The 24,790-nt window shown below is 43.6% G+C and overlaps 1 protein-coding gene and 1 long non-coding RNA gene across 3 annotated transcripts; one reads left to right on the forward strand and one right to left on the reverse strand.

Moving 5' to 3' along the window:
• Window positions 1-7,584: 7,584 nt before the first annotated feature.
• On the reverse strand, window positions 7,585-8,991 carry LOC135385790 (uncharacterized). Its single transcript, XR_010420496.1, has 2 exons — window positions 8,830-8,991; window positions 7,585-8,260 (listed from the first exon to the last, which is right to left on the reverse strand). It is a non-coding gene; the product is annotated as an uncharacterized LOC135385790 (long non-coding RNA).
• Window positions 8,992-9,115: 124 nt separating this feature from the next.
• LOC135385791 (stAR-related lipid transfer protein 3-like) lies at window positions 9,116-24,770 on the forward strand. Of its 2 annotated transcripts, none has more exons than XM_064615308.1 (11): window positions 9,116-9,352; window positions 10,387-10,613; window positions 11,666-11,746; window positions 15,619-15,985; window positions 17,983-18,101; window positions 18,162-18,311; window positions 20,266-20,361; window positions 20,464-20,540; window positions 23,486-23,590; window positions 23,655-23,748; window positions 24,603-24,770. In XM_064615308.1, exons 2-11 carry the CDS (start codon window positions 10,398-10,400, stop codon window positions 24,714-24,716), a joined length of 1,419 nt encoding a protein of 472 aa, XP_064471378.1. In that variant the 5' UTR covers window positions 9,116-9,352; window positions 10,387-10,397; the 3' UTR covers window positions 24,717-24,770. The 2 variants fall into 2 exon arrangements, with proteins under 2 accessions (XP_064471378.1, XP_064471377.1); XM_064615307.1 differs by having other exon boundaries at window positions 9,120-9,352; window positions 15,619-15,988.
• Window positions 24,771-24,790: the final 20 nt, after the last annotated feature.

A 24,790-nucleotide genomic window follows, 5' to 3' on the forward strand; every position in this document is an offset into this window, starting at 1 on the left:
CGGGGTTTTCAGAGAGCTTGATTGCAGATTGATTGTCACAATATAGTGCTGTCACATCTTCGCATAGAGAGTCAAATCCCAGCTCATATAAAAACATCCTGAACCACTTTCCCTCCTTCATGGCTTCGCACAGAGCCACACACTCAGCTTCACAGGTCGATAAAGCGACTATTCTTTGTTTCGTGGATTTCCAGGAGATTGCCGCTCCCGACATTATGAATACAAATCCACTCTGAGATTTTCCACATGCCGTATCTGAGTTCCAACTAGCATCCGAATACCCGTGAAACCGGTCGTTGTTCGCTTTGTACTGTAGGCAAAAACTCTTTGTCCCTTGTAAGTATCTCAACACTCGCTTTGCCATTTTCCAATGTTGGATGGTGTAGGACGTGTTGAATTGACTGAGGTAGTTGGCCGCAAATGCTATGTCTGGTCTTGTGCCCTGCACAAGATACATGAGGCTTCCAATGAGGCTTTGGTAGGGAACGTCCGGCCTCTCTTCCACCTTTTCTTTCTTGGCGGTGTCTTCTTGGCGGGTTTCCATGGGCGTCTTAATAGGCCTGCATTCGTCCATGTGATATCGATGCAGTATCTCGTCGATATATTTCGTCTGGCTAATACTAATTGTCTTCTCGTCCTGGTTTCGATGGACCTCGATGCCGAGGATTTTTGTAGGATCTCCCAGGTCTCTCAAGCTGACTTTCTGGTTTAGAAAGCACAATGCCGTATGCAGCACTTTGTCGCTGTTAGCGAGAAGTAATATGTCGTCGACATAGACTCGAAGTATTACCTTGTCTTGACCTTTTTCTTGTACATAGACGCACCTATCTGTTTCCAATCGTCGGTAATTTGCTGTTGTCAGTATTTTATCCAGTGTGCGATACCATGTTCGACCTGCTAGCTTGAGTCCGTATATAGACTTGCGTAGGAGGCAGACTTCCCGTTGGGCTTCTGTTGGATCCGTGCCTGGGGGTAGTTCCATGTAGACCTCCTCCTCCAGTTCACCGTGGAGGTAAGCTGTCTTAACATCCAATTGGCGCATCGCCATGTTTCGTTCGTTAGCGAGTGCTAGTAATGTCCGTAGACTGGTTAATTTTATAACTGGTGAAAAAGTTTCGAAATAGTCCACGCCACGTTCTTGTGTAAGTCCCTTTGCTACTAGTCTTGCCTTATACCTTTTGCTTCCGTTACTTTCGTTCTTGATACGAAAGACCCATTTGCTTTTTACCACCTTCATTCCCTCTTTTCTGGGAACCTTTTCCCATGTACACATCTCTTCATGGGATCTTAATTCTTCTTCAATGGCTTGTTTCCATTTGTCGCGGTCTGGTGAGGATAAAGCCTCTTCGAAACTCTGCGGTTCAATTGGGGTGTCGCTAGCTTTACGACAGTAGTCCGGCTTTGTTGGATCTACGGTCAATCGGTCCGGTTTTTTACGCAGTCTCTTGGACTTTCGACCTTCAATGTCGTTTTGCGGGTTCCTTATGTCAGATTCTGGTGCGGTTTGTAGTTCTTCGTGATATATTGTCAATGGAATCGTACTGGAATCTCCAACGACACTTTGTTGCAGAAGTTCTGATCCTCGTATGTCTTCCCAAAGAAAGGTTTCCTGCTGAAGAAGACTTGGTCTTTCGAGGGGTCGTACAGCGTATACCCTTTTCGGTCATCACTGTAGCCCACAAACATGCAGGACTTGCTTCGCGAGTCCAACTTGCGTCGAAGCTGCGAAGGTACCGATACGTTGGCGATACAACCGAAGATTCTAAGGTGACTCACAGACTGTTTCCGCCCGGTCCAAATTTCCTCGGGTACCATCCCATCTAGTATTCGCTTAGCGCAGCGATTTTTGACGTACACAGCAGTGTTCATTGCTTCAGCCCAAAATTTTTCTGGCAAGTTTGAGTCACGTAGTAGCGTCCGCCCAGTTTCAACAATGGTCCTATTAGCTCGTTCAGCTAAACCATTTTGTTCTGGAGAACAGGGAACGGTCCTTTCGTGTACAATGCCTTTCTTCCTGAAGAAATCTTGTAATTGCTTGCCTAGGAATTCTCCGCCGTTATCAGTGGGCCCATAACCATTGATAGCAGAGTCTCCGCCGTTATCAGTCCGTATGCGTTTTGTTTTGTTCCCAGTTTGGGTTTCCGCCATACGTATGAAATGTTCTATCTCTTCAGCTGCGTCGTCCTTGTGCTTGAGAAAACGAACAAATATTTTCCGGCTGTGGTCATCGACGATAGTGAGAAAAAATCTGCTACCGCCTACCGAAGCTTCGTGAAAAGGACCGCAAATATCCATGTGTACAAGTTCCAGAGTTTTCTCTCATCGCCCTCCTACGTTCGGGAATGAGCTGCGCGGTTGTTTTCCGTGAAGGCAATTGATGCAGGTAATGATATCTCCAGTCAAGTTTGGGAGTCCCCTAACAGTATTTAATCGTTGCATCTCAGTCAACGTTGAGTAGTTGACGTGCCCCATACGCTTGTGCCACAAATTCTTCAGGTCTTCTCTAGATGCGCGGGCATGCTCTGGGTCTGGTGGGATGACCTTGGCATACAGCTTGTAAATGCCGTATCTGTCTTCGGCGCTGAAAACAAGTTCCTCTTCGCAATAGACTTTGCATAGGCCGTCGCGGAAGAGAACCGTGAACCCATGTTGTGCCAGTTTAGATACGGAGATAAGATTATCAGTCATCCCTGGTACATGAAGTACGTTTCTTGCGGTCAATGAGTTCACCTTCCTTCCAATCGTGACTTCGAGTTTAACGTCGCCGACTCCCAGCGCTTCCATTACTCCTCCGTCTGCGAGTGTCACTTTTCTCTGCTCGCTCTTGTAATTCCAAAGCACGTCCAGGGATCCTGTCATGTGACTGCTTGCTCCAGAGTCGACCGTCCAACAGTCGTTGGATTATTTTCGCAGGTACCGAAAGCATATTCGCTGCGTGAGCCTTGTGTTGCGACTTCTTCACTGGTCGAGTTCGCTATCCTCGCAGTCTGGTTTGGCCTGTCCCCTCTTCTGTTGACGAACGGTGATGGGTTTCCTCTCTTTAGATTGCGCTCTCGTGGTCCCGACGAACGGCACTCTCTGGCAAAATGGCCTGGTTTACCACAGTTGTAACAACGTAGTTTATCGATTACTCGTGGTCCTCTGTTCATGACTCGCGCCTTGTGCGCAGCTTCTTCAGTGGTATCCCTCCGCTGTCGTAGCTCTTCCTGTACTATGGCGTACTTCACTGTCTCTCTGGCGTCAAATCGGATGCGTTACAAGCATCAAAACTCCTGGTCACGTTATAGTAAGCCTTCGGGAGCCCCTGAATCGCTAGTGAGGCCACTTCAGCGTTGTCAATCTTCTCAGCTAGTACACGGAGTTGCTCTGCCAAATATTCGATGCGCTGCATATACTCAGTAGCAGTTTCCTGATTTTTCCACTTGGCGTTGTTAAGTTCCCTCTTCAACGTCAACACCCGTTCAAGGACTCGACCTCTGTTCACTTCCTCGAGCTTTTGCCAGACTCCTTTTGCTGTCGTCTGGTTTATCACGTAGCTGGTCTGGTTCATTCCGAGTGACTGGACGATGACATTCATGGCTTCTGCGTCGCTTTTGTTCCATTCTCGAATGACTTCAGACGTAGAGGTTTCTTGAGGTGACGTCGAGGAGGCTGTGGGCTGTTGAGGAGGATCATCCGTGATCACATGCCATAGCCCTTTGGTCTTCAAGTAGACCGTAACCTTGTAGCGCCAAGTCGGATAATTATCTTTATCTAATTTCTCCAGTTGACTCACTGCCTGCGTCATACTTTCTGATGCGTCGGATACCGGGGTCGCTAACTGGTAGATAAGCCCCGTTACAGGGTTCCTGGGCCCATAACCATTGATAGCAGAGTCTCCGGAGCCACGACGGAGTCGAGGAACGACTGCCCGTGTTGAACGATCAGCACGAAGTGCCTCGTGAACGTTACTTCGCGAGTCCTTTATTTTTATCAAAACAGCAAAGCAAAAGAGAACAAAGTGATGATGAGTGAAACTGTGAATTGATGCAATGAGTGCTTACAACAGGCTCTACCAATTGAGCTAAGCTAACACGCCTTCTCAGCGACTTCCAGGGTGCGTCATCTGAAGGGACAAACCAGACACTCTCTCTCACTCATCCTCCTTTCACTCTTACATTTTTTGCTCACTCACACACACATTCATACGACGGGATCGACGCAGGCGGCAACTGATGAACACGAAAGAACTGATATTCTGATGCTGCAACAACATAGAAGGGACAAATACATACAAAGCCTCAATTTGCCTAAGAAATTAACGATGAAAGATGAAAGTCACTGAAAAGGTTAGCCAGCTGTAGGACTCGAACCCGTATCTTCTGGATTGCCGGTCCAGGGCTCTACCAATTGAGCTAAGCTAACACGCCTTCTCAGGGACTTCCAGGGTGCGTCATCTGAAGGGACAAACCAGCCACTCTCTCTCACTCATCCTCCTTTCACTCTTACAGTTTTGCTCACTCACACACACATTCATACGACGGGATCGACGCAGGTGGCAAATGGTGAACATGAAAGAACTGATGTTCTGAGGCTGGAACAACATAGAAGGGACAAATACATACAAAGCCTCAATTTGCCTAAGGAATTAACGATGAAAGGTGAAAGTCACTGAAAAGGTTAGCCAGCTGTAGGACTCGAACCCATATCTTCTGGATTGCCGGTCCAGGGCTCTACCAATTGAGCTAAGCTAACACGCCTTCTCAGCGACTTCCAGGGTGCGTCATCTGAAGGGACAAACCAGCCACTCTCTCTCACTCATCCTCCTTTCACTCTTACAGTTTTGCTCACTCACACACACATTCATACGATGGGATCGACGCAGGCGGCAAATGATGAACATGAAAGAACTGATGTTCTGAGGCTGGAACAACATAGAAGAGACAAATACATACAAAGCCTCAATTTGCCTAAGAAATTAACGATGAAAGATAAAAGTCACTGAAAAGGTTAGCCAGCTGTAGGACTGAGCTGAAGTTAGTTACGTTTCACATCAGAAATATCTTCCATCGTTCAGTTCATTCAGAATACTTTATTTTTAGAAAACGCCTCCTGTGTATTCGTAACACCGAAGAAAATGACGTCAAGCTACCGTATTTAATAAATCCATACTGAACACATGGAAAGGGTTACCGGCATCCCTTTCAGCAGAAATGCTGTAACCAGCATTTCTGCTTGTTACAGCTTTCCGCAGCTCTCCTTGTACCTTATTTCTGGTGTCATCGTAAAGTTTCGGTATGGTCACCCGCGAAAGGGTTGTTCTCGAACGCAGCGTGTAATCAGGGACAGCTTCAGCCATTAATTCGCAGCCCATTACAACAAATCGTGTGCGGCGTTCTATGGACTTATTCGGATAAACGTATTTTATCTGAATAAAATACGTTTATCAAGTGGTAAACGTATAAACTGCACAGAACCCCGAGACGTGTCCTTCGTCTCGGGGTTCTTCAGTATGGGATCTATATCACCAGCTCGCTTGCTTCCCATTCTATCATTATTTAATAAATATAAGTTTTTAAAGGTACTGCTACCTTTCTATTGCCAACTGTAGGACAAGCGCAATGCTTGCCAACATCACGCTTCAAAAACAATCCAGGACAGGTTTTCCCGACAACGATGGGGTATGCACAGGAGGTGTCACATCGACATATTTTATCTCCCCACATTTTTCTCTGTGTTTGTGAAGGCACTTCGTGGCTGCTGATCTTCCTATTTTGAGCATAATGCCTGCGGTTTCACCACTGATCACACCATAGCCGCAAATTATGTGTGACAGCCGAAGCTACAGTTTGCCACAAACAATGTACGATCGGAATATTGCCACAGAAATAAGAAAAAAAAGCACATCATGATGGTGGATTTGTGTTTTCTTTCTGTAGTTTTCTAAAAATACGGACGGAAGAGTTAAAAGTTCGTTCCCCGACAGCGGCGTGATGATCGGTAGAACGGGTAGAACCACTGATCTCTATGTATAAAGGCTGGATCGCGTATGGGAGAGGGGCTCGTGAGAGAGAGGTACGCATTCGGGCCGCCATGTTGGTGGGCCCTAAAACGCTGTGTGTGCCCATTGGAAACAATGGGAGGCAACAGAGATTGTGAGTATTTATTGCGCTACAGGCGCTGATCATTGTTTGTCGTCACGCGATTTTGTAAGGTGCCAGTATACTGATGTACCCTAACAGTGTTTTGCAGGTGCCCTGCTTTTCGATTCTTAATAACGTTATGTTTTGCATTCCGAAACTAGACTGTCACTGCAGTGCAGCGCTGGGAATTGTACTGCAGCACGTTTCCCAGCCAATATTTCAATCAGAAACGATGTGAGGTTAACAACAACCATGTATATAATATCCTGTGCTGCGTTCTGGACAAATATTTTTCCGTCACGAACGGTCCGGGAAAAGATATACTCATATACTCGCATGACAGAAAGATATCATTCTGTATAGACTCTCAGCCGTTGTTTTAGCCGTGTATGCGTTTAGTATGATTTATATCAAGCATCGCCGCAGAAAGAGTCTTTTAGTGAACGACATGGGTGTCATGCCTCGCACATATGGACACACCGTCAAGCAGCTCAAATAATTACTTCACGCCACTCGTTCGCGCTCGTTAGAACAGTTAGTCAGGTTGTGATGTAAGCTTAATCAATTAACTTACTTAGGAAGTGGTGACACCTGCTTGAGACACAGGACTTATCTCTTTTTGAAGTACAGCCCTTCTATGTTTGTTTGTTGCTTCCTTCATTTGTTCTGCGTATTTGCAGGCGCGGTTGTGCCAAACTGAATGTCCATCCAGCACTGGCTTTGTCATGTTTGTTATGTGAAGCACGTTACAAAAAATGCAGCTCCACATCTGAAACACCAATCAGTATCATCGTCATCTAAAAGGGGCACCGTTGTGAGACCAGACACGCTTTCTGGAGATCTTCTATGGCACTTTCCGCAGTTTGCACAATTTTCTTCAGCATCGAAGTCTCTCATAGGAACCACTTTCATTAATGACTCCCATCTTACCCTTTGATGTGCAGGGGCCCTCTTGCACTACACACGTATGGTCTGCAAATTGCAACAGAACGATTTGGAGCTTGAAACAGAGCTTGGACCTCGTATATCCTGTCTGTGAAGCGTAAACAAAAAAGTCTAACACGATATGCTTTTGTAAAGAAGATCACTGATGATGAGTAAAGAGAGTATACATTTTTCAAGTTCCACATTTATTTCTTGCACTTATGCATTTCAGGATACAATGAACGTGCAGGGAGGTCGCAAAAGACTACATTTATTGTTTTGTGACCTTCCTACAATGACAATATATATTTTAGGGATGACAATGGACAGGTACACTCTCTAAATTTGTAGCACTCAATTTTAGGTTGGAATGAGCAAAGAATAGCAACTTCCCTCCTGATATTTTCTCATATATGCTGAATTTTAAATTTAATGTGATCAACGGTAGATGTAAACAACATCAGTACCAGAGAAATGCATCCTCAATAAATAAATTTCTTCTTATAGCATATATGTGCATGCCTATTAACTGAAACGATTATCACAGTTCCCTGACATGTTTTAATTTCTGAGAGTGTACTGTAGAGGCTGCTTAGATCTACAACAGTTCACACAAGGTATTATATACTGTGAATGCCTTTAAAAATCCCATGTGACACATATGCTTTTACTTTCTGGAGGTGCTGTGGTAGTCAAAGTTTGCGGGCATTACGCAGGTTCTGCACCCATTTCTTGAGTATGTCGAGGCAGCTGTGAAGTAACCTGTATTGATGATTATTCCAATTTTTATGGTGCATCGACAACAAAGGCAATATAATACATCAGAACATTGGTTTGGGTGCAACCAGTTAAAAATGAATGTTGTTTAATAAATGCATTGGACAAATGTTAAAACATCAGTTTAAAACATGGCTTACAATCCCTGTATCTTCTAAAAATTGAAAATATTAAAACCTATTCTAAAAAGAATATGGGGAACTCTTCTAAAAATAATTATAATTATTATATTGCTGGGTGAAGGAGCCTAAGGTGTGTTTCTGATGTCAACATGTATGAAAATGTTCAAATTTGAGAGAGGCTAACCACAGTGCGTGCACTGAGGTGGTTCCTTCCTGTAAAGTAGAAACCAGTGGATGAGGAACTTGATACTTATCTGTACACCCAGTCGTATCACACTGCACAGATTATTCACTGGGTAGTCCACATGACGAAACCTGTATTGACGAGACACCACTTTTGCCTAAAAACTGCTACAAATAGCACGGCACGCTACAAATTATTATTATCGTAACAAGCTGACGGTACAGGTGAGACACAAGGCGTTATCCAAGTCGCGCCACACCACCGTCACGTAGCATTCTGTGTCACAAATCAAACCAAGGCACAAAACAATACCAATACATGAAAAAAGGTGACAATCTTGGTCTAGTTACGACGTAATACCGAACTTGTGCGCGAAGGTAATTCAAAGAAATGAATGTGCACTCGCTTCCGTAGAGAACACCGTGTACCATGCTAGCAATGCATGCAAAAAAAGCGCTCGAGTGCTCGCACATATATTGATGACAACACTACCTGTGTAGTGTAACATGTTCTTTCAAGCATATTATGCACTCAAACAGTATTTGCCACCAGGTAACATGCAAGTGTGCTCGATTGAACCTCGGAAGAGCGATCAAACAACCTGCATCCAGTGCTCGTTTTGAACAAAAAAACACTTCATAATGGTCAACTAAATATACAGAATGGACGCCTATTTATTCCTTGATAAAGAATTACTCACCTGTAGAAATTTAGGCCCTGTATCCTTGCCAGTACGGTTGGTACGACAGTAATTGCAAGAAGTTGCCATGATCGCTGCGGCGACTGTTGTGGGTACAGTAAGATGGCGGCCGGTTTCCTCACGCTCGCGCTCCCCATCCGCGATCCAGCCTTTTACAATCGAGATCAGTGGGTAGAACCGACTGCGGCGGCCAAGGCGGCGGCGAGCCGGCAGCGGCGACTTTTATAGACGGCGCTCGCTATCAACGCTGCTGCGCGTCGTAATGTGGATAGCACAAAGATCGTGCCAAAGTCGCATTAGCTGTCAGTAGCCGGTGGCCGATATCCATTTCTCCATCTGATTCATGTAAATAGTAGCAGGAGGAGACGACGGGTCGGGTGTGATGTGCGCGGTTCATAACAAATTCTAAAGTAATGTGAGCAAACGTTCGCAAAATCTTCAAAATTGTATGTAGGCTGTCGTTCTCACACCCAGAATTACCAAACGTGCGATATCAGCTTTCTCAATATGCGGTTGCAAAACTGTAAGTATCGCCTTATCTGAAGTTCTTGCCTATTTCTCAGCTGTGAGAATTTGAAATTGTTTGAGGTTGTTCGCAACACAGTTGGACTAGGGAGACAGTGCAGGCACGTACGCGTTCGATGACAGATACGAAACAGAGCCACGTAGGGTTATCTAATATGTGCAATTTCATTTCGTTCTATTTTGATGTTATCGATGTTTCGGTGCCGCCCAGTGCTCCGCTATACCTGATTCAAAATTACGGACTTTAATATCGCACACCGCATTCGCCCCAGTGCAAACGCACCGCGCTGCGTGTGCTGTCAATTGACATTCTCATTTAACAGCAGGTACTCTGACACAAATGGCATTGCCTTCCAATGCGTTTCGGTTACTCTCGTTGTGAGTAGTAAAAAACAGAAGCGAAAACAAGATTTTTAAATAACTATTTACTTAAGCAGTTGCAATGAACCCTCAATGGGATGTTAGTGGGTGTACCGTATCTGAAAGGAACGACAGTGGACGCCAGTCCAGATATGGGACCTGCGTTATGGGACCTTGGACCGTTCGATACAGCGCGGCACTGTCGTGACACACAGATGCCTGGAAGAGCCACATCGAAGTTGTCGATTCAAGCCTTACTAACTCGAGACTTGCAAATAGATATTTTTATGAATGGATACAGCAACAGAAGCAGCTGCAGTTAACAGACTGTGTTAGAATATTTAAGGGAACTGCATAAGGATGAGAGTCACTTCCTGCCGCCTGAGCACTTCCCTTCATACTTCCTCATCGGTTTGCCGGATTTTTCACCCGTCTGTGCTAGAATCATGTATTTTGTTGTGCTTGCAATACAATTTCTGTATTAAAAAGGTCTACTCTTTCTTTGTAACAAAGCAGATGGGGGGCCAGCAATATCTCAGTTGCATCGTAGCTCTTGAAGCTGTAGGTTCGGTTAGCCTGCCATATACTAAGCTTATACCACAGGTTTGAACAGGAGTGTAATATGTACACCTGTCTTCAAACCCACATCACATATAATTTATCTTGTTTCAGAATGTCCTAGGATGGGCGCAAACAGGTCGCAGGAGGTTGCGTATCAGGAGGCAGAACCGCACTGGGCACGTTATGGATCCATCAACTTTGACGACGAAGCCCCTGCAGAAGTCCTCAAGGTCGGAGCATCTGTTGGCAAAGAAATTTCACCCGTTCGGCGATTCTTTGCCCTGTTGGCCACATTTGATTTCTGCTTTTGTACCTTCCTGTGGATTTTATGTGCAATGGTGAGTGATATGTCAGCTTGTATTCTGCGTACAAAAAATAGTACAAAATGAAATGGAGTCATGCAGGATAAAATCTGTGAGGAAAAACAAACATGCAGCTTTGCTGTTCAGAAGCAAAAGCTCCAAAAGCCCTGTAAGCTGTAGTGTAGACAATTGGTAGCTGTAACTAGTGAGCATCTGCAAGCAGAGAGAGACAGGGACAAAAAAGCACGCAAAACAGGACAAAACAAGTCGTCTTGTCTTTTTTGTAACTTGCTCAGTACCAACTACCCCACTTCGCAAGTTTGCTCTGTTACCAGTGGTCTCTGCAGAATTGCAAGCATGGGGTTGGGGAGGCATTATTACAGTTACTTTGTAACAGCTTTATGTGTCATTGCAGACATGCGGCTAAAACTGAAATAACAAGGAACCTCTGTAGGGGGTGCACAGGAAAAAAAAGAGATGGGGGTCAGCAAACATTTGGTGGTGGTGGTGGTGGTGGTGGGGGGGGTGAATGTAATGTGGGTGCTTGGGTATATCTCTGACTGTAGCAAAGGAATTTATGTTCTTTTCTGCTCTTACTTTTGGTATGCTACTGTTTTTTCTACTACTATAGTATTTTCTGCTTGATTATTAAAAATTATTTGGTTTCTCATTATCAAGTGTCAAGCTGCTGTCTCTTGCTGCACAACGTGTGTTAAGTCTGTCGGTATTGACGTTCCATGATAAAAGCGTTTAAATAACACAGATGACGAAATAGAGACTATTTCATCACCTGTACTACTTTATCTCTTTTATCATGGAATGGACTTGCTACTTTACATTATGAAATGTCAACCAAAGCAAAAAAAGGACAAAATTGGAAACTTTGTGCACGCATATGGATGACTCTAACGTGCATCAAACAGCATGTAGACGCTGGTGCCAGAGCAAATTGATAGGCCTGTGCTACCACTAGCATAGCAGTAAAAGAGATGGGCAACACTTCAGTGTTTTATTTTAATCTGTGTTATTTTTAACGTTTTTAAAGTAATGCAGCTAAGCAGTTAACTGATTACTTGTCATCTTTGCAGCTCCAGTACAAACTTGTAAGGCTTGTATTTGACCAAGAAGTCCTGGCATACAGTTTTGCCAGCTCATTATTTGACATGGCTGTAAGTATGCATTATGTTGTTTCAATTGTGATATTGCATTCTTAACTTATTTCTGAAAACTTCTCAGTACAACACGTTGAACAAGCCTGCAAAGTTTTGATAACTAGGGCTCTGAGTTTACTTCTTTGCATATTCAGAGGTTTTTTTTTGTGTGTGTTTATTATTTTCAGATAATTCTGAGTTTTATACTGTTGTACAGTAGAATCTCATTAATTTGAAATCGCTTAATTTGAAATCGCTTAATTCAAACTCTCGTCCGAGTCCCGTCCAAACCACATGTATTTCAATGGGGAGACACTCCCGGTAATTCAAACAGACGAGCGTATAAACCGCATAATTCGAACCAACAGCACTCGCGCGTCAGACTGGAACTGGTCACAGTGCCCCCATATCTCCCTGGTTATCTTCCGTATGCTTCCCGTCCTCTTTCTGCTGTTCAAGGACGCTCTGTCCTCTTCACGACAGCAAGGAGTTTACGCGAACGCTTTGATTCTCCCTTTGTCCCTGTCCTCTTTCTCTCTCTTCCTCTTGAGGCCGTGAAGGGTGGAGGAGGTGTGTTCGAGTGCCGTCACTAATTTTTATGACTTCGCGACTGTCAATATCGTTCTACAACTCGTTCACTGCCATAGTTTATTTCCCTAACTTGCACCATGTCAGCAGAGACGATGGCGTGGAGACTGGGCTCTTAACCGCCGCGGACATCATCGACGCCGCGTGCGCCAGCCAAACGAGACCAGATGACCGTTGCGGAGTGTAGCGACAAAGATTCAGGCGACCCAAGCCGCGAACGTGTCTCTCAAACCAGTGCCTTTACCAAGTGCATCTGATGTAGCACCGGCGCTGGATATGACAGTGCGCCATTTTTCTTCCAAGAAAAATGCGGATGCCACGCTTGAACTTGTGTCTGAATCAAAAGCAATGCTAACAGTCCCGCTAAAGGAAACAGTTGCAAGAGCGAAATACTGACTGCTTTCAACCCTAAGTTGCTTCATAGTTTCTGTAAGTGAATTCTTGTGAACATATAAGTCCTGTATTTCCTTCAAAGTCGTAACGGCCGCGACGCTCTGGGAGTTTTCTCCGCATCGGTTCAGCATCAACATCGGTTCGGCATCGGGAACGTAACGGAAACGTAACAGCGGTAGCGGCGGAGTTCGGCAGCAGTAACAATTTGAATTACGCCAATATAAATGCGTCTTGAAGTGACACCGGTAACGCGAACGTAAAACACGACACAAAGTGCGTCGCGACACATCTGCATGCACTCACGGCGCCCCCTTCCAGGAGAGCGTCTCCCGTTAGTTCGAACTCCGGTTTATTCGGACAAATACCCCGGCCCCCTCGAGTTTGAATTAACGAGAGTCCACTGTATGTTATACAGCGGAATCTTTGTCCGAATTTCAGAGGAAAAGTGACTACTTCGAAATGACATACTCAAAAAAGAATGAGAAGCCTTCTTGTAAAACACTTACTGATAAATGGCAAAGCTTGCAGACGATGACATCTGTATCATGCCTAAGGCCCTGGGTTTTCTGCGATTCCGCAAAATATCGTGGAATCCGGAATTTATCGCGGAATCCTTCGTTTGTCACCGAATTTCATGGAATCCCTTATTTTTAGGGGTGTGCGGATATTCAAGTTCTTGAATTCGAATCATATATCAGTCACTCCAAGTCAGGTCCCAAAAGGACGCCATTTTCCCATGTATTTGTTCCTATCCCGATGCGTGCAATGCCGGAGGCCGCCCTTAGATACCCCATTGTTACCAGACGTTGGCTTGCGTTTGATTGTAGCGCGCTAAAGATCCAGTTGAAGCACAATCCAAGCCAGACCAAGTCACCGAAGGAGAAATGGACGACTGCGCCTGCAGCGCCTGGTACGACAGGTACGCTATGTGATGCACGCAGCCGTGCACTAGATCCTTTCGATCGCTCAACACGTTTAAAAACAGGACCAAAAAGTGAAACACGACACAGAAAGTTGTTATACGCGTTTTATTTGGACATATAAAGACTAGATTCATTCGCAGAAACAACAAAAACATTTTGACGCTAAACTTAGCGCGCTGAAGTGATCCGGAACGGCAACAGTGGGGTATCTGGTGGCGGCCTTCTTCGTTGCACACTTTTCCGAGGTGAGTTTGGGGGACCTGCTCCAAGTATTTCATTCGCGAATCGAATACCCAATATTCAGATTTCAGACCCTTGGTGTTGGGGGGGGGATGGAGCTGGAATAGTGGGGGATGGGAGAGGGGGAAATCCGACGCATCAACTGATGTTTTTTGGGGAGCGATCGCCCAACCGCGCGCCCCCTCCCCCCCAGATCTGCCACTGGGTCAGTTGCAATGATTTGTGCAAGTTTGTCATCCAGAGTAGCCCTTCTTCGCGCTGCATGGTTTCGGTTGGTTTAGACTGACGTTGTTTTCCACACTTGTCGTTCTCCCTCTGATAATTATCGAAAATCAATCTGTGCTGCTTCAAATGATTCACTAGAGTCGATATTGCACCTGTCGGTGTCCACAATATATGCTCCACATGCCTTGCATTTTCTGGCTGCTTCAGAGTACTCAACGTAATCCCATGTACGATATCCCTCTTCCTATTTCTATATACCTCTTCGTCTTTGTCGGCGATTCATTAGATGTCTTATCCTTCTTCGTATCCTCTACCTCAAGGTTGATGAGGTTTTTCAGTGTCGAAGAGTGACGCTGTGCGCTTGCTTTCGTTTTGCAAGCGTGTCCCGATGATGCGGATGCCGATTGAGCGGATTGCATTTCGCACATTGGTAGCATTACAAAAATATTCGAAACTTTACATAAAAATCGAGTGTGAATACAGTTCGAATATGGTCATCTATTAGATTCGAATTCGAAGTTCCGAATATTTGCACAGCTCTAGAATAATTGTACGTTATGCCATAATTATTTTGATGTTCCTGATGCACTGTGTTTGGCGCTCGTTCTGTGACACGTGGTTAATATTTTAATATTAGGCAGACAGAAAATGAAATATGCTACTTTTCCATAATGGTGCTCACTTTTGTGACCATCGTCCTATTTCTCCACGTTTTACATATTCTCCATTCCTTCTCAGACGCTTGACACGTTCATTGTTGCCCTCTCAACTGCATTGTCATCTCTGCCCCCACATCATTCTGAATCCTTCCAAGAAAAGTCACAAAAACCCCAGGAAGCATATTCCATAGCTACAGCTAGGGGTTTATTTGACTCTTCTTCCTGCTTTCTGTGCTTTACATGATGTATGTAGTGGAAAGTAGGAGAGGAAATTGAAGGCTATTCCAAGGCTATTCCTATTCCAGGCTTTACTTGCTGCTTTCAGATTTGTTAATTTGTTAATTTTTCTATTGATGGCAAGCAGAAAGTGAGAAAAATGTATAAAGTAGCTGATAATCTGTTGTCATTTTGATGCCTAACAGCACCAAGTCTTACATGATCAAGAGCGAGCTGTCCTTCCTACCAGAAAGTTGTGTAAACGTATTTTTTGTGTCATGTTTTTTTTTCATAACTATTTGACAATATTTATTTTTTCAAAGCTGGTTTCTAGCTATAAGTGGCTTTCTTTTTAAATTATTATTAAATGTGCTTAACCTCTTTGTAGACTACAAAAAAATGATATACTACTTCTCTAGCATTTACACAACTGCTGCTTTTTTGTGCCAATCAGCACTCACCCCAAAGAAGAAGATACAGCAAAAAGAAATGTGACTATGCCCTCTCAGCATACAAGTTTTTACGCATTTCTTGTTTGTATTTTCAAATATAAATTTCGATTCGTTTCGCCATGTTCAGGTAGAAGTGCGGAAATGTTTATTCCGTGGCAGATTAGCTTGAAGAATATTAATCTTGAACGTTCCAGGTGCTTTCTGGAGTGCGATTTGTGGGGCTCGTTGTTGCATACATTATTCTGAGACTCAGACATTGGTCTCTGGTGGCTGTCATGGCAGTTCTAAGTGATGGAGTTGTCATAAGCAAGACATTCTTCTATGACTGGCAGACACAAGTGGCAACCAATTTAGGAGGACTTACTGGTGTACTACTTTTGGTGACTTCGTTTGTGCTTCCGTGGGGCCAGGCATGGTTTTTAGACTACCGTGTAGTGCCCAGTGAAAACAAGGCATCGCAGCTACTTGCACGTGTTGTCAACGATGCATTCCCTCCAGTGCCCTCAACACATCAGCATCTCAGAAGTGATGATGGAGGAACATCTTTCTATTCTCCCGAAGGTGGTGAGGCAAACTTTTTGTATGACTTTGTGTATACACGACGTAGACGCCACTTTTAATTTCAGAGCTTGGGGGAGCTTCAGAGACCGGGATAGTAGAAAGAGATAACACAGGCATGGCATATCGCATCGGGTTTCCGCTGGGATCATACCTTCCCCCTCCAAATTTCAAGAACTGTCTCCTTTTCTACTATCCGTCTGAGGGCTGGGTTTGCAGCTTCCTTTCGCCGAACTGGCAACGATTGCGCTCAAAAATCATCGAGTGCTATGCTCTGGGTGCTCCGAAACGCATGATGTTTGACTATTTTTTCTGATGGGATAGCTCCACTATATTCCTGTCAAGTATCATGAATTTGAGTAAATTCGGCACGCTCTTCACATTGGTGGGGTAAAAATGTGACCTGTACTTGGTAAATTGCAGAGTTCAGTTTGCAAAACACACTTAAATATTTACAAAAACATTTACATAATGAAACTTGCATTACATGACATTCGCATCAGGAGGTGGCAAAAACACAGTAAGAACACATACGGTTGACCGCATGATTCTAGGAGTGAACAAGGGACACGTAACACCAGGTAGTCAGGACAGCATGCCCATCACTTGAGCCTTGGGTGTGAGATGTCCCTTGTTTCCTTTATGCTCTTTTCTGTCATGAATTGCAGTCAGCTTTGCTCTATGTGCATTTCCATTTAGCGGTCCTGCGAGCAAGTTGTGCAATACTTTAGCTGCGCGCTGAACAGTATTAATGTGTGAATAGACACAAAACGATGTCTGACGACAACTTCAACCAGAGAAGGGGGTGTACGGTGTATTTGTACAAATTTGTATGTAGTTATGTGGTGGAATGGTATTTGGAATGCCATTTACACAAGGCCCTATTTACACATCAGCGTGGAAGAGGTGCTTATTTCGTTCAGTCAGCCTGTAGGGTAGTTCAGAGGGGGTAGGCATCTCATTTTGGTTTGGTTGTCTTTACGGAGCTTGAACACTTATTAAACTTCTAACCATTCATGTCACCACATATATGAACCCTGCAACTAATTAAGCAAAGTTGTAAAGCAGGGTAATTCATTTGAACTTGGCATGGCTATATCAGTGCGAAATACACAGACAAGAAAGAACGTAGACGACAGGCTGTTGAATCAACACACACAACAGCGGTGTGTCGTCAACTTCTTGTTTCTTTCCCGTCTGTTTCCTTTGTGCTGATAAGTTAAGTCTATGTAGACAAGAATGTCACTCTGTAACAGTTACATGCTGGTACATGGAAGTTTTCATTTAATGATTCTCCAGCAGAGCACAGACACTATATGAACACACACATGAAACGTTAGTGGAAGCATTGCATTGTATTGAACAGGTGAACATTTTCGTTGAGCTGTGTGGCTTTCCTTCTTTGGTTCTGTGCATTTACATAGCTTTTATTCACTAATGTCGCTTACCATAGGTGATATCATACCAACTTGAGCATTCTATTCTGAGAAATTGTGGTTTTTGCTTCATGTGCCTGTTTACTTGTAGCTCTAATATGTTCTGCCCATAAAATTTTCTTTTGCCACGTTAATTTGAGCTTTGCTATCAAAAGCTGTTGCATGAAGTCAGTGGAGAATTTTTACAATTATTTTGATTTGAAATTAACGGTCAAAAGTCTCAGGATCTTTGAAAACTTATGGTGATAAACATTTCACGTTTATGTAAAAATGAATGGGGTCTTCAGAAATTCATATTTAAAATAAACCTTGCAACATGGCAAACCTTTTTTTTGTGACCCATATAAGATCTATTCAAAACAGTTTCCACTCCATGATGTTCATCGTACAAGTATTGCATTCATTATGAAAACAATTTACTTTGCGACCTTAGAATTGAGACAGGTTGCTATAAATGAGGCTGATGGTAGCTCATAGCAGCATTGAATGAATGTAAACATTGTTTACAAGCTTGGATGCATAGAGAAAGCGTAATCCGTTATGACGATTTTGTCTTGTTCGTAGGGTCAGACAACGAAAGTGTTCCTGAACATGATCTCCATGTAAGAAGTGAGACAAATTATGCTCAGGATAGTAGGGTTCGATTTGAGCAAGACTCACAAATCAAGCAGTTAACCCCTGAGGTTCGTGCTAAGCATTGCATTCTGTATTGCACTGAATAATAAAAACTGTCTAATTTGTAGGAATGGGCATACAGGAAGAAGGCCGAGGAAGCTTTAAATATCGCCTTGAAGATATTTCATGAAAGCAACTGGAAGACCGAGAAGATGGACCATGACGGCTTCATTCAGACATGCAATAATTCGCAGTTTGGAAAAATTTATAAGTATGCGGTACGTGTGCAATTTCATAAGTCAACCCAGATTTGTTTAGGCATTATTACTTCACCATGATCACTACAGGTATCAGATGTATACAGGGTGTCCCAGCTAAATGTGAACATATTACGCAAGAGGCGATAGCGTGCTCTTTCACCCTCTCACGTTGTGGGTGAAGGAAGGTGTCGTCTCCGAAGATGCGCAGTGAACAAAATAAAGAAAGAAATGGTGTTCCTTCACAAATTTTTTTAGGACTATCTATCGAACAGATTTTTGCTCTGAAAACGGCTCCTGTATCAGGTGACCAAGGGGACCAGATGTTCTCATTGGGACAACTTCGTAGCTTTTATAATGAAAAAGTTAATTATTGAAAATTTTCTAATGCCCTCCTAAGGGGTGTCCTTCAGCATATGCTATGTTGCAATTCATTTCATTTTGGAAAAAGTAATGCATATATTAAAAAAAAAAAAGTTCGCATTTAGCTGGGACACCCTGTACAGTGCACCCTAAAGAGCAATAAAGTAAAATAATGCCGGGCCAGGTCTGTAATATGCAAAACACAAATGACGCATTGTATGCACGTTTGGTATGAATATTATTAAAGCCAGTAACATTTCAGGCCAGTATTGTTCTGTTCTATGCACTGCTATGCTGCGTGTGGTGATACACAAATAGACTTGTTTCTGGGCGAAACCCGTTTTTACCCACCTGGTTTTCATCAGCACCACTTTGAGTAAAATGTCTCTAGAAGCTAACTTCCCAGACAGTAGCATAGCCAGAAAAAATATTTTGGGAGGGGTTCTACAGGAACTTTACTTGGGGGAGAGGATTTCACCCTCATTTTCCCTCTCCCAAATGCTCTACCGAAGTACGACGTTGGGTGGGTGGGGGGGTTAACCCTCCCCAATTTGTTGCCACGTTTGAGCCGCTGCTCCCAGAGCACAACTGCGGGCACTTACATGGGCTCGAGCAAACATAGAGTACTTTGCATTCCATTATGCTTTTTGCCATCTCATGTGTTTCTTTTTTTGCACCCGAAGATCTGCTCTTTCACGGGATTGCCCAATTTTTCCCTATTTTATAGCCTCAAAACATAAAACCCGATGTTCCCTCCCTGCTTTGTAAGAAATGTAAAACCCGAAAATATGTACTTCCAGTAGTTTTGGCAGCCATTGCCTCTACAGAGTTTTGTTCATCAATATTGGATGGTAATATGCACTTTCCATGTTTCACCGGGAAAATACAGATCACTACGCAAATGTTCTCATGGCCACTGTAATAGTGAGGTTAGGTTTATCTGTTCTAGTGTAGCTTGTAGCTTTCACTGAAACTATATCCCTTCACAGTAAGGCGTTCCTTATACATTTCAGAATTCTGTTGGCCCTAATTAGCCAATATATATAAGCTAACACAACAATAATTAGCATAGAGCAAACACAAATTTTGGTAGTCATTCTGAGCTTATGTGATGTAATCCAGGGATTTTTCCCAGCATGCCCCAACACTCAGCTAATGCTCCCCCCCCCCCCCCCCCAAAATCTTGCGACATCCCGACAAATTTGCGACGACTGCAACCACAGAGGGGGGAAAAAAAGCTTGGAAAGTGGCAGGGAAATCCTGGGACAATCCATGGCTGTAACCTAAAATTGCTTATATAGGTATATTATAACCAGGGCCTGATCCAGCACTTTCCTGAGGGGGTTGTCTCCTCTGTGCTGCATTCACCACCCAGACTCAATTGAAGCACCCTGTGACAACAGAAATTGAGGGGGTACAGGACATCCAGACCTCCCCCCCCCCTCAATAGTTCCGCACCTGACCATAACTAGTATTGACTGTCACTGAATGCAGACAGAGGTGGCCTTCATTTTAAAGTGAAGCACCTGCAATTCTAGAATTTTTAATGCTTGAAAATTGTACTCGCAGCAATGATGAGACCAGTTGTCCATAAATTTGTTGTTTCTTGTAGGGGTCCCTGCCAGCATCTCCCGAAACAATTTTAGACATTTTGTTCTATAAATTAGAAGAGCAAGTCTACTGGAATCCAAGTGTTAGGGAAGCAAAGGTAACTACTGTACTGACATATCACACTGTTGCGATGTTGGAAGCTGACAGTGGAAGCATGCGTCCAAAAGAGATGGCTAACAAGCAAATATGTTCCTCCCAGGTGATCGAAACTATTGATGCTCAAACAGACATCGTATATATTGTTACAGATGGTGCCAAAGGCTTAGTTTCATCCAGGTGAGTGAAGTTTTGTTAACCGTGCAGCAGTTGAGGTCACAATATGCTAGTACAATACCAAGAATACACAGCTACAAAATTATAAATTTCCATCTCCAGACAGCTATCATGAGCTTGACCGCTTCTTGTATTGTGATTTGTGTAACAAACATACCTCATGGCATGGTTGTGACAGTGCGTGCATAGGCGTTTTAAATGCGTATCGTCCGTGCCTTTTTCTTTTTTACTTTTTCTGCCTTTTTCATCGATAAGTACCGATAAATGCCTGAATGGATATTTTTATTTTGTCAAAACCAAAATTAAAAGAAACAAAACAAAGGAACCGACCAGTCCCTACCTCCTTTCTTCGAAGGAGAATGACAAGGTCGACTGACTAAATGGCCATGGCATGTTTTGTCAATGCGTCCCCACTATCCATGAAGCCAACATAAGGCCCCGGGTTTTCCGCGATTCCGCGAAATATCGCGGAATCCTTTACTTTTCGGGGTGTGCGGATATTCAAGTTCTCGAATTCGAATCAAATATCAATCACTCCAAGTACTTCATTCGCGAATCGAATACCCAATATTCGGATTTCCGAATATCCGACTATTCGCCGAATATGAACGACACCTCCCGAAAGTGGGCTGCACCTGAAGCTTCCCTGCATGAGGCGAAGCCTGCTTTACAAAACCGCCCATGCCGCAGGATCAGCACAGACAGATTGTAGTTTAGCTTAAGATAATGTTAGCACAAGTTTATTGCGCATACTTTGCCTGAGGAAGGGGCAGCATCCCTCCCGTATGCAGGTTAGCGGTGGCAGTGGGAGACTTTGATTTGATGCCTGGGAGTTTGCTACAGCCGAGAAACAAAAAGGGTGTCCTGTAACTTCCACAGGGCATGTATTGTAAGCTCCTTCCTATAATCCTATAAAGTTCCTATAAACTCTGTAGATGCTGACAGATCTTTCAGACGTTAAAAAATGATTGCACGAGACAGACCTCTGTCTTTGTCACAGGAGAACACAAAATATCATGTATGTTATGCTGAGCCACAACCGTGCTTTCTATCTGTAATTTTATAAAATATTTTTGTTCCCATATTATCCGAGAAAATACAGTGTGTCCCATTTCAAGCGGCCTTTGACTGCTTGCCGCGGCAAATCGAGGAATTTACAAGTCGGTGCCACAGAATTTTGAATTTGCCACAGCAGAAAACCAGGGGTGTTAAGCCAACAGTGGAGAACAAACTGGTTTTTATCTTCGCAGCAGCTTCTTACATGTTTGCTGGGCAGCACCTTAGGCCATCCTATCCTGACATTACTTACATCACATGTTTTGAGCACGTGCTTTACAGAGTGCGACAAGATAAGAAATCATTGCATTGCCGTAAACCAGTTTATACCCGCAGTGATAAGAAGGTCTTCCTTAAGTGCCCCTTAAAGACTAACAGCCAGACATTGCTCTACCATTGCAGACCATTATTACCCAGATAGATATATAGATAGACATACACATGGCTGGAAGCAGTACGGTACTTTGCTTCGCTGTCCAACATGTCGTCAGTATAGTTTCTCACAGGACAAAGCTGCTCTCAATAGAACTGCACAGGCTGCTTGCTCCAGAAACACAATTGAAGCTGGTATCTGCTTCCTTAGTGCACGCTCCACTGGGTATGCTCTTGGATAGCATAAAGCAGTTGGAGCGACTGTACAGTGCTATCTACGATGCATTCAAAGTGATAGAAAGTGTATATGTCAAGCACAGGAGGCCGTCCCACAAACTATATGGGGTGCAGAAGGTGTGCAACAAGTAAACAACGTCCTGGAAAGAGATCCTGGTTTCCACGCCTCGACCGTCCTTGCATTTGTGTACTCGTGATGCTTCAACTCGACTCCTGTTTCAGACGATATGCCCTGCAAATACGTTAGTTCACACAAGCGCGCACCGGTCAGTTCGATCACCTAGATCATTATCTGCGTACAAAACGATTCTGGGCGAGAGGAAGCATAACTTTACGTCGAAACACATAGAAATGATGCTGGTTACTTGTGCTTATATGCATTTCAAAGGAGACAACTGACAGTTTCCAAGGCCTGACGTCCCCTATACGAGTTGTTGTGGTTGCTGTCGTGATTGAACTTTGGGGATGGATACCGTAATGCCTGTAGTTCTATTAGAAAGTACAAACTTCCGATGTTTCTTGAAATTCCCGTAGTACGCAACAAACGTCAAGGCTTAGTTTAAGAACTGAGGTTGAGCACCTTATTTTGTGCCAGCTTATCACAGGAGATGGATACGACTATAGAGAACCGGTCTGCCGCACCCTACTTGCAGAACGACATGTCGTACGACTCCTTCGCAGCAGTTATATCACAATATTGCTAGTGCCTTTTTCTAGAAAATATGCGTGCATTTTTTAGCCTTTCTTACTGCCTTTTTAGGTGCCTAAAACACAGTTTCTTTGTGCCTAAAAATATGTTGTCTGGTTATCACAAAAGAAAATATGTGAAAGGATACAGGGCTCTAAAGCAATCCTTAAAATTACCAATGGTCTCAATGGGAATGAAGCTGAGCATGTAGCACACTCTTCCATAATCCTCAAGACAATAAATGAAGGTTTTAACTTGCAGCATGTGTTGTATTCAGCTTTAGCTCAGCTTTGTTGGCAAGGATAAGGCCTGAGTATGGGCACAAATGTTGGGCAACATGAATGCTTATTTATACTTGCAGCACTGGACATGACACAAACTCAGTATGCGTAAAATTAAGTAAACAGCTAAAGCTAAGAAAGCTGTGGGCAGTGATGAACTTTCTCAAGGTGAATATTGTTTCGCATTGAGACTAAAATGTGTAATGCGTTAAAGCCTTTACGATCAAAGCAGTCATATGGTCAGTTTTCGTTGTATGGTGCTATGCAGGTCTGATTTATGCCGCAGTAATATTCTGAGGTACCTCATTTTGCAGGGATTTTGTCAACCTTAGGATGTGGCAGAGAAGAGGAGAATCTTTTTTGATTTGTGTCATTGCAGCTGAGCATGTAAATAAGCCTCCTAAGAAGACTATGGTCAGGTGAGTTCACTGTAAATGTTGTAACTGTGCCAACTATTAATAGGTGAATACATCTCCATTCCAGGGCAGAGCAGGGTCCTCTTCTTTACATGGTTGCACCATCAGAAAGCAATGCTAATGAGAGCAAATTTCAGTGGTTGCTCAATATCAACCTCAAGGTGAGCTTTACCCGCTTTAGTTGACTGTCGGGGTTATACCTATGCTCAGCTTCACGTAACAAGTTGCTTTATACAAGAGGGAGCCCAATATTGTACAGTATTGAGATCTTGCACTGCACAAGGCAAATGTAGAACTCTCTCTCCGGCTTTAAAGCGTCAGATGTAGTAACAGGGGCGGTACAAGTGTTGAAAAACTTGACTGTGAGCAGGATTCCCTAAAAATTACGTGTTAAGTAAAGGCAGAATATTACTGGAGCCTTGTGTTTTAGGGTCAAATCTGGCAAAACCCATTTTTACCCCCCCCCCCCCCAAATTTGCACTGTCGTCTGTAAGGGTAAAACCCTCAAAACAAAGTTGCCACAGTACAAATTCAGGCACGACTGCATGCACTAGAGAGTGCTAAGCACTATGCACTCATCAAAGCTGCTTGGCATCTAGTGTTCATCTGAAATGAATTTTTTTATTTTCCACCCAAAAATTTGATTTCCCACCAGATTTGACCCCATTTTACAGCTTCTAAAATAATACCAGATTTTAACCCCCCCCCCCCCCCCCCCCCCAATTTTTGGAAAACACAAAACCCTGGAATAGAAGGTTTCAAATATTAACGAGAAGAAAAATCAGCTTATATTATCTTCATGCACTACAATGCTGTGGTGAGCTGTGAAGTGTAACTGACCAATCTTTATTGCAAAGACAAATGGTGGGAAGCTCCACTCTACACATATAGTAAATAAAGTTTCGTGGCCACCTGCCTTCACATGCATAGGTGGTGCTTAGTAAAGTTTCCTGAGGCAGGTGTACAAAAGGATCTGTGTGGGAGCTATCTTGCTAAATATGTGTTTTCTTTATAGGGATGGCTACCACAGTACATGATCGACAAAGCAATGTCAAAGAGCATGTTTGATTATGCCGATGCCTTAAAAGCTCACCTAAGGAGCCTTCCTACATCTGAAGTGTGTGCATAAAAGAACGAACCTGCATGTGCACGGAAATATATATTCTTTTACTGCTGTCCACCATCCTGCAGACAGTATTCACT

Source organism: Ornithodoros turicata, chromosome 2 (assembly GCF_037126465.1).
Source record: "Ornithodoros turicata isolate Travis chromosome 2, ASM3712646v1, whole genome shotgun sequence".
NCBI classification, from domain to species: Eukaryota; Metazoa; Arthropoda; class Arachnida; order Ixodida; family Argasidae; genus Ornithodoros; species Ornithodoros turicata.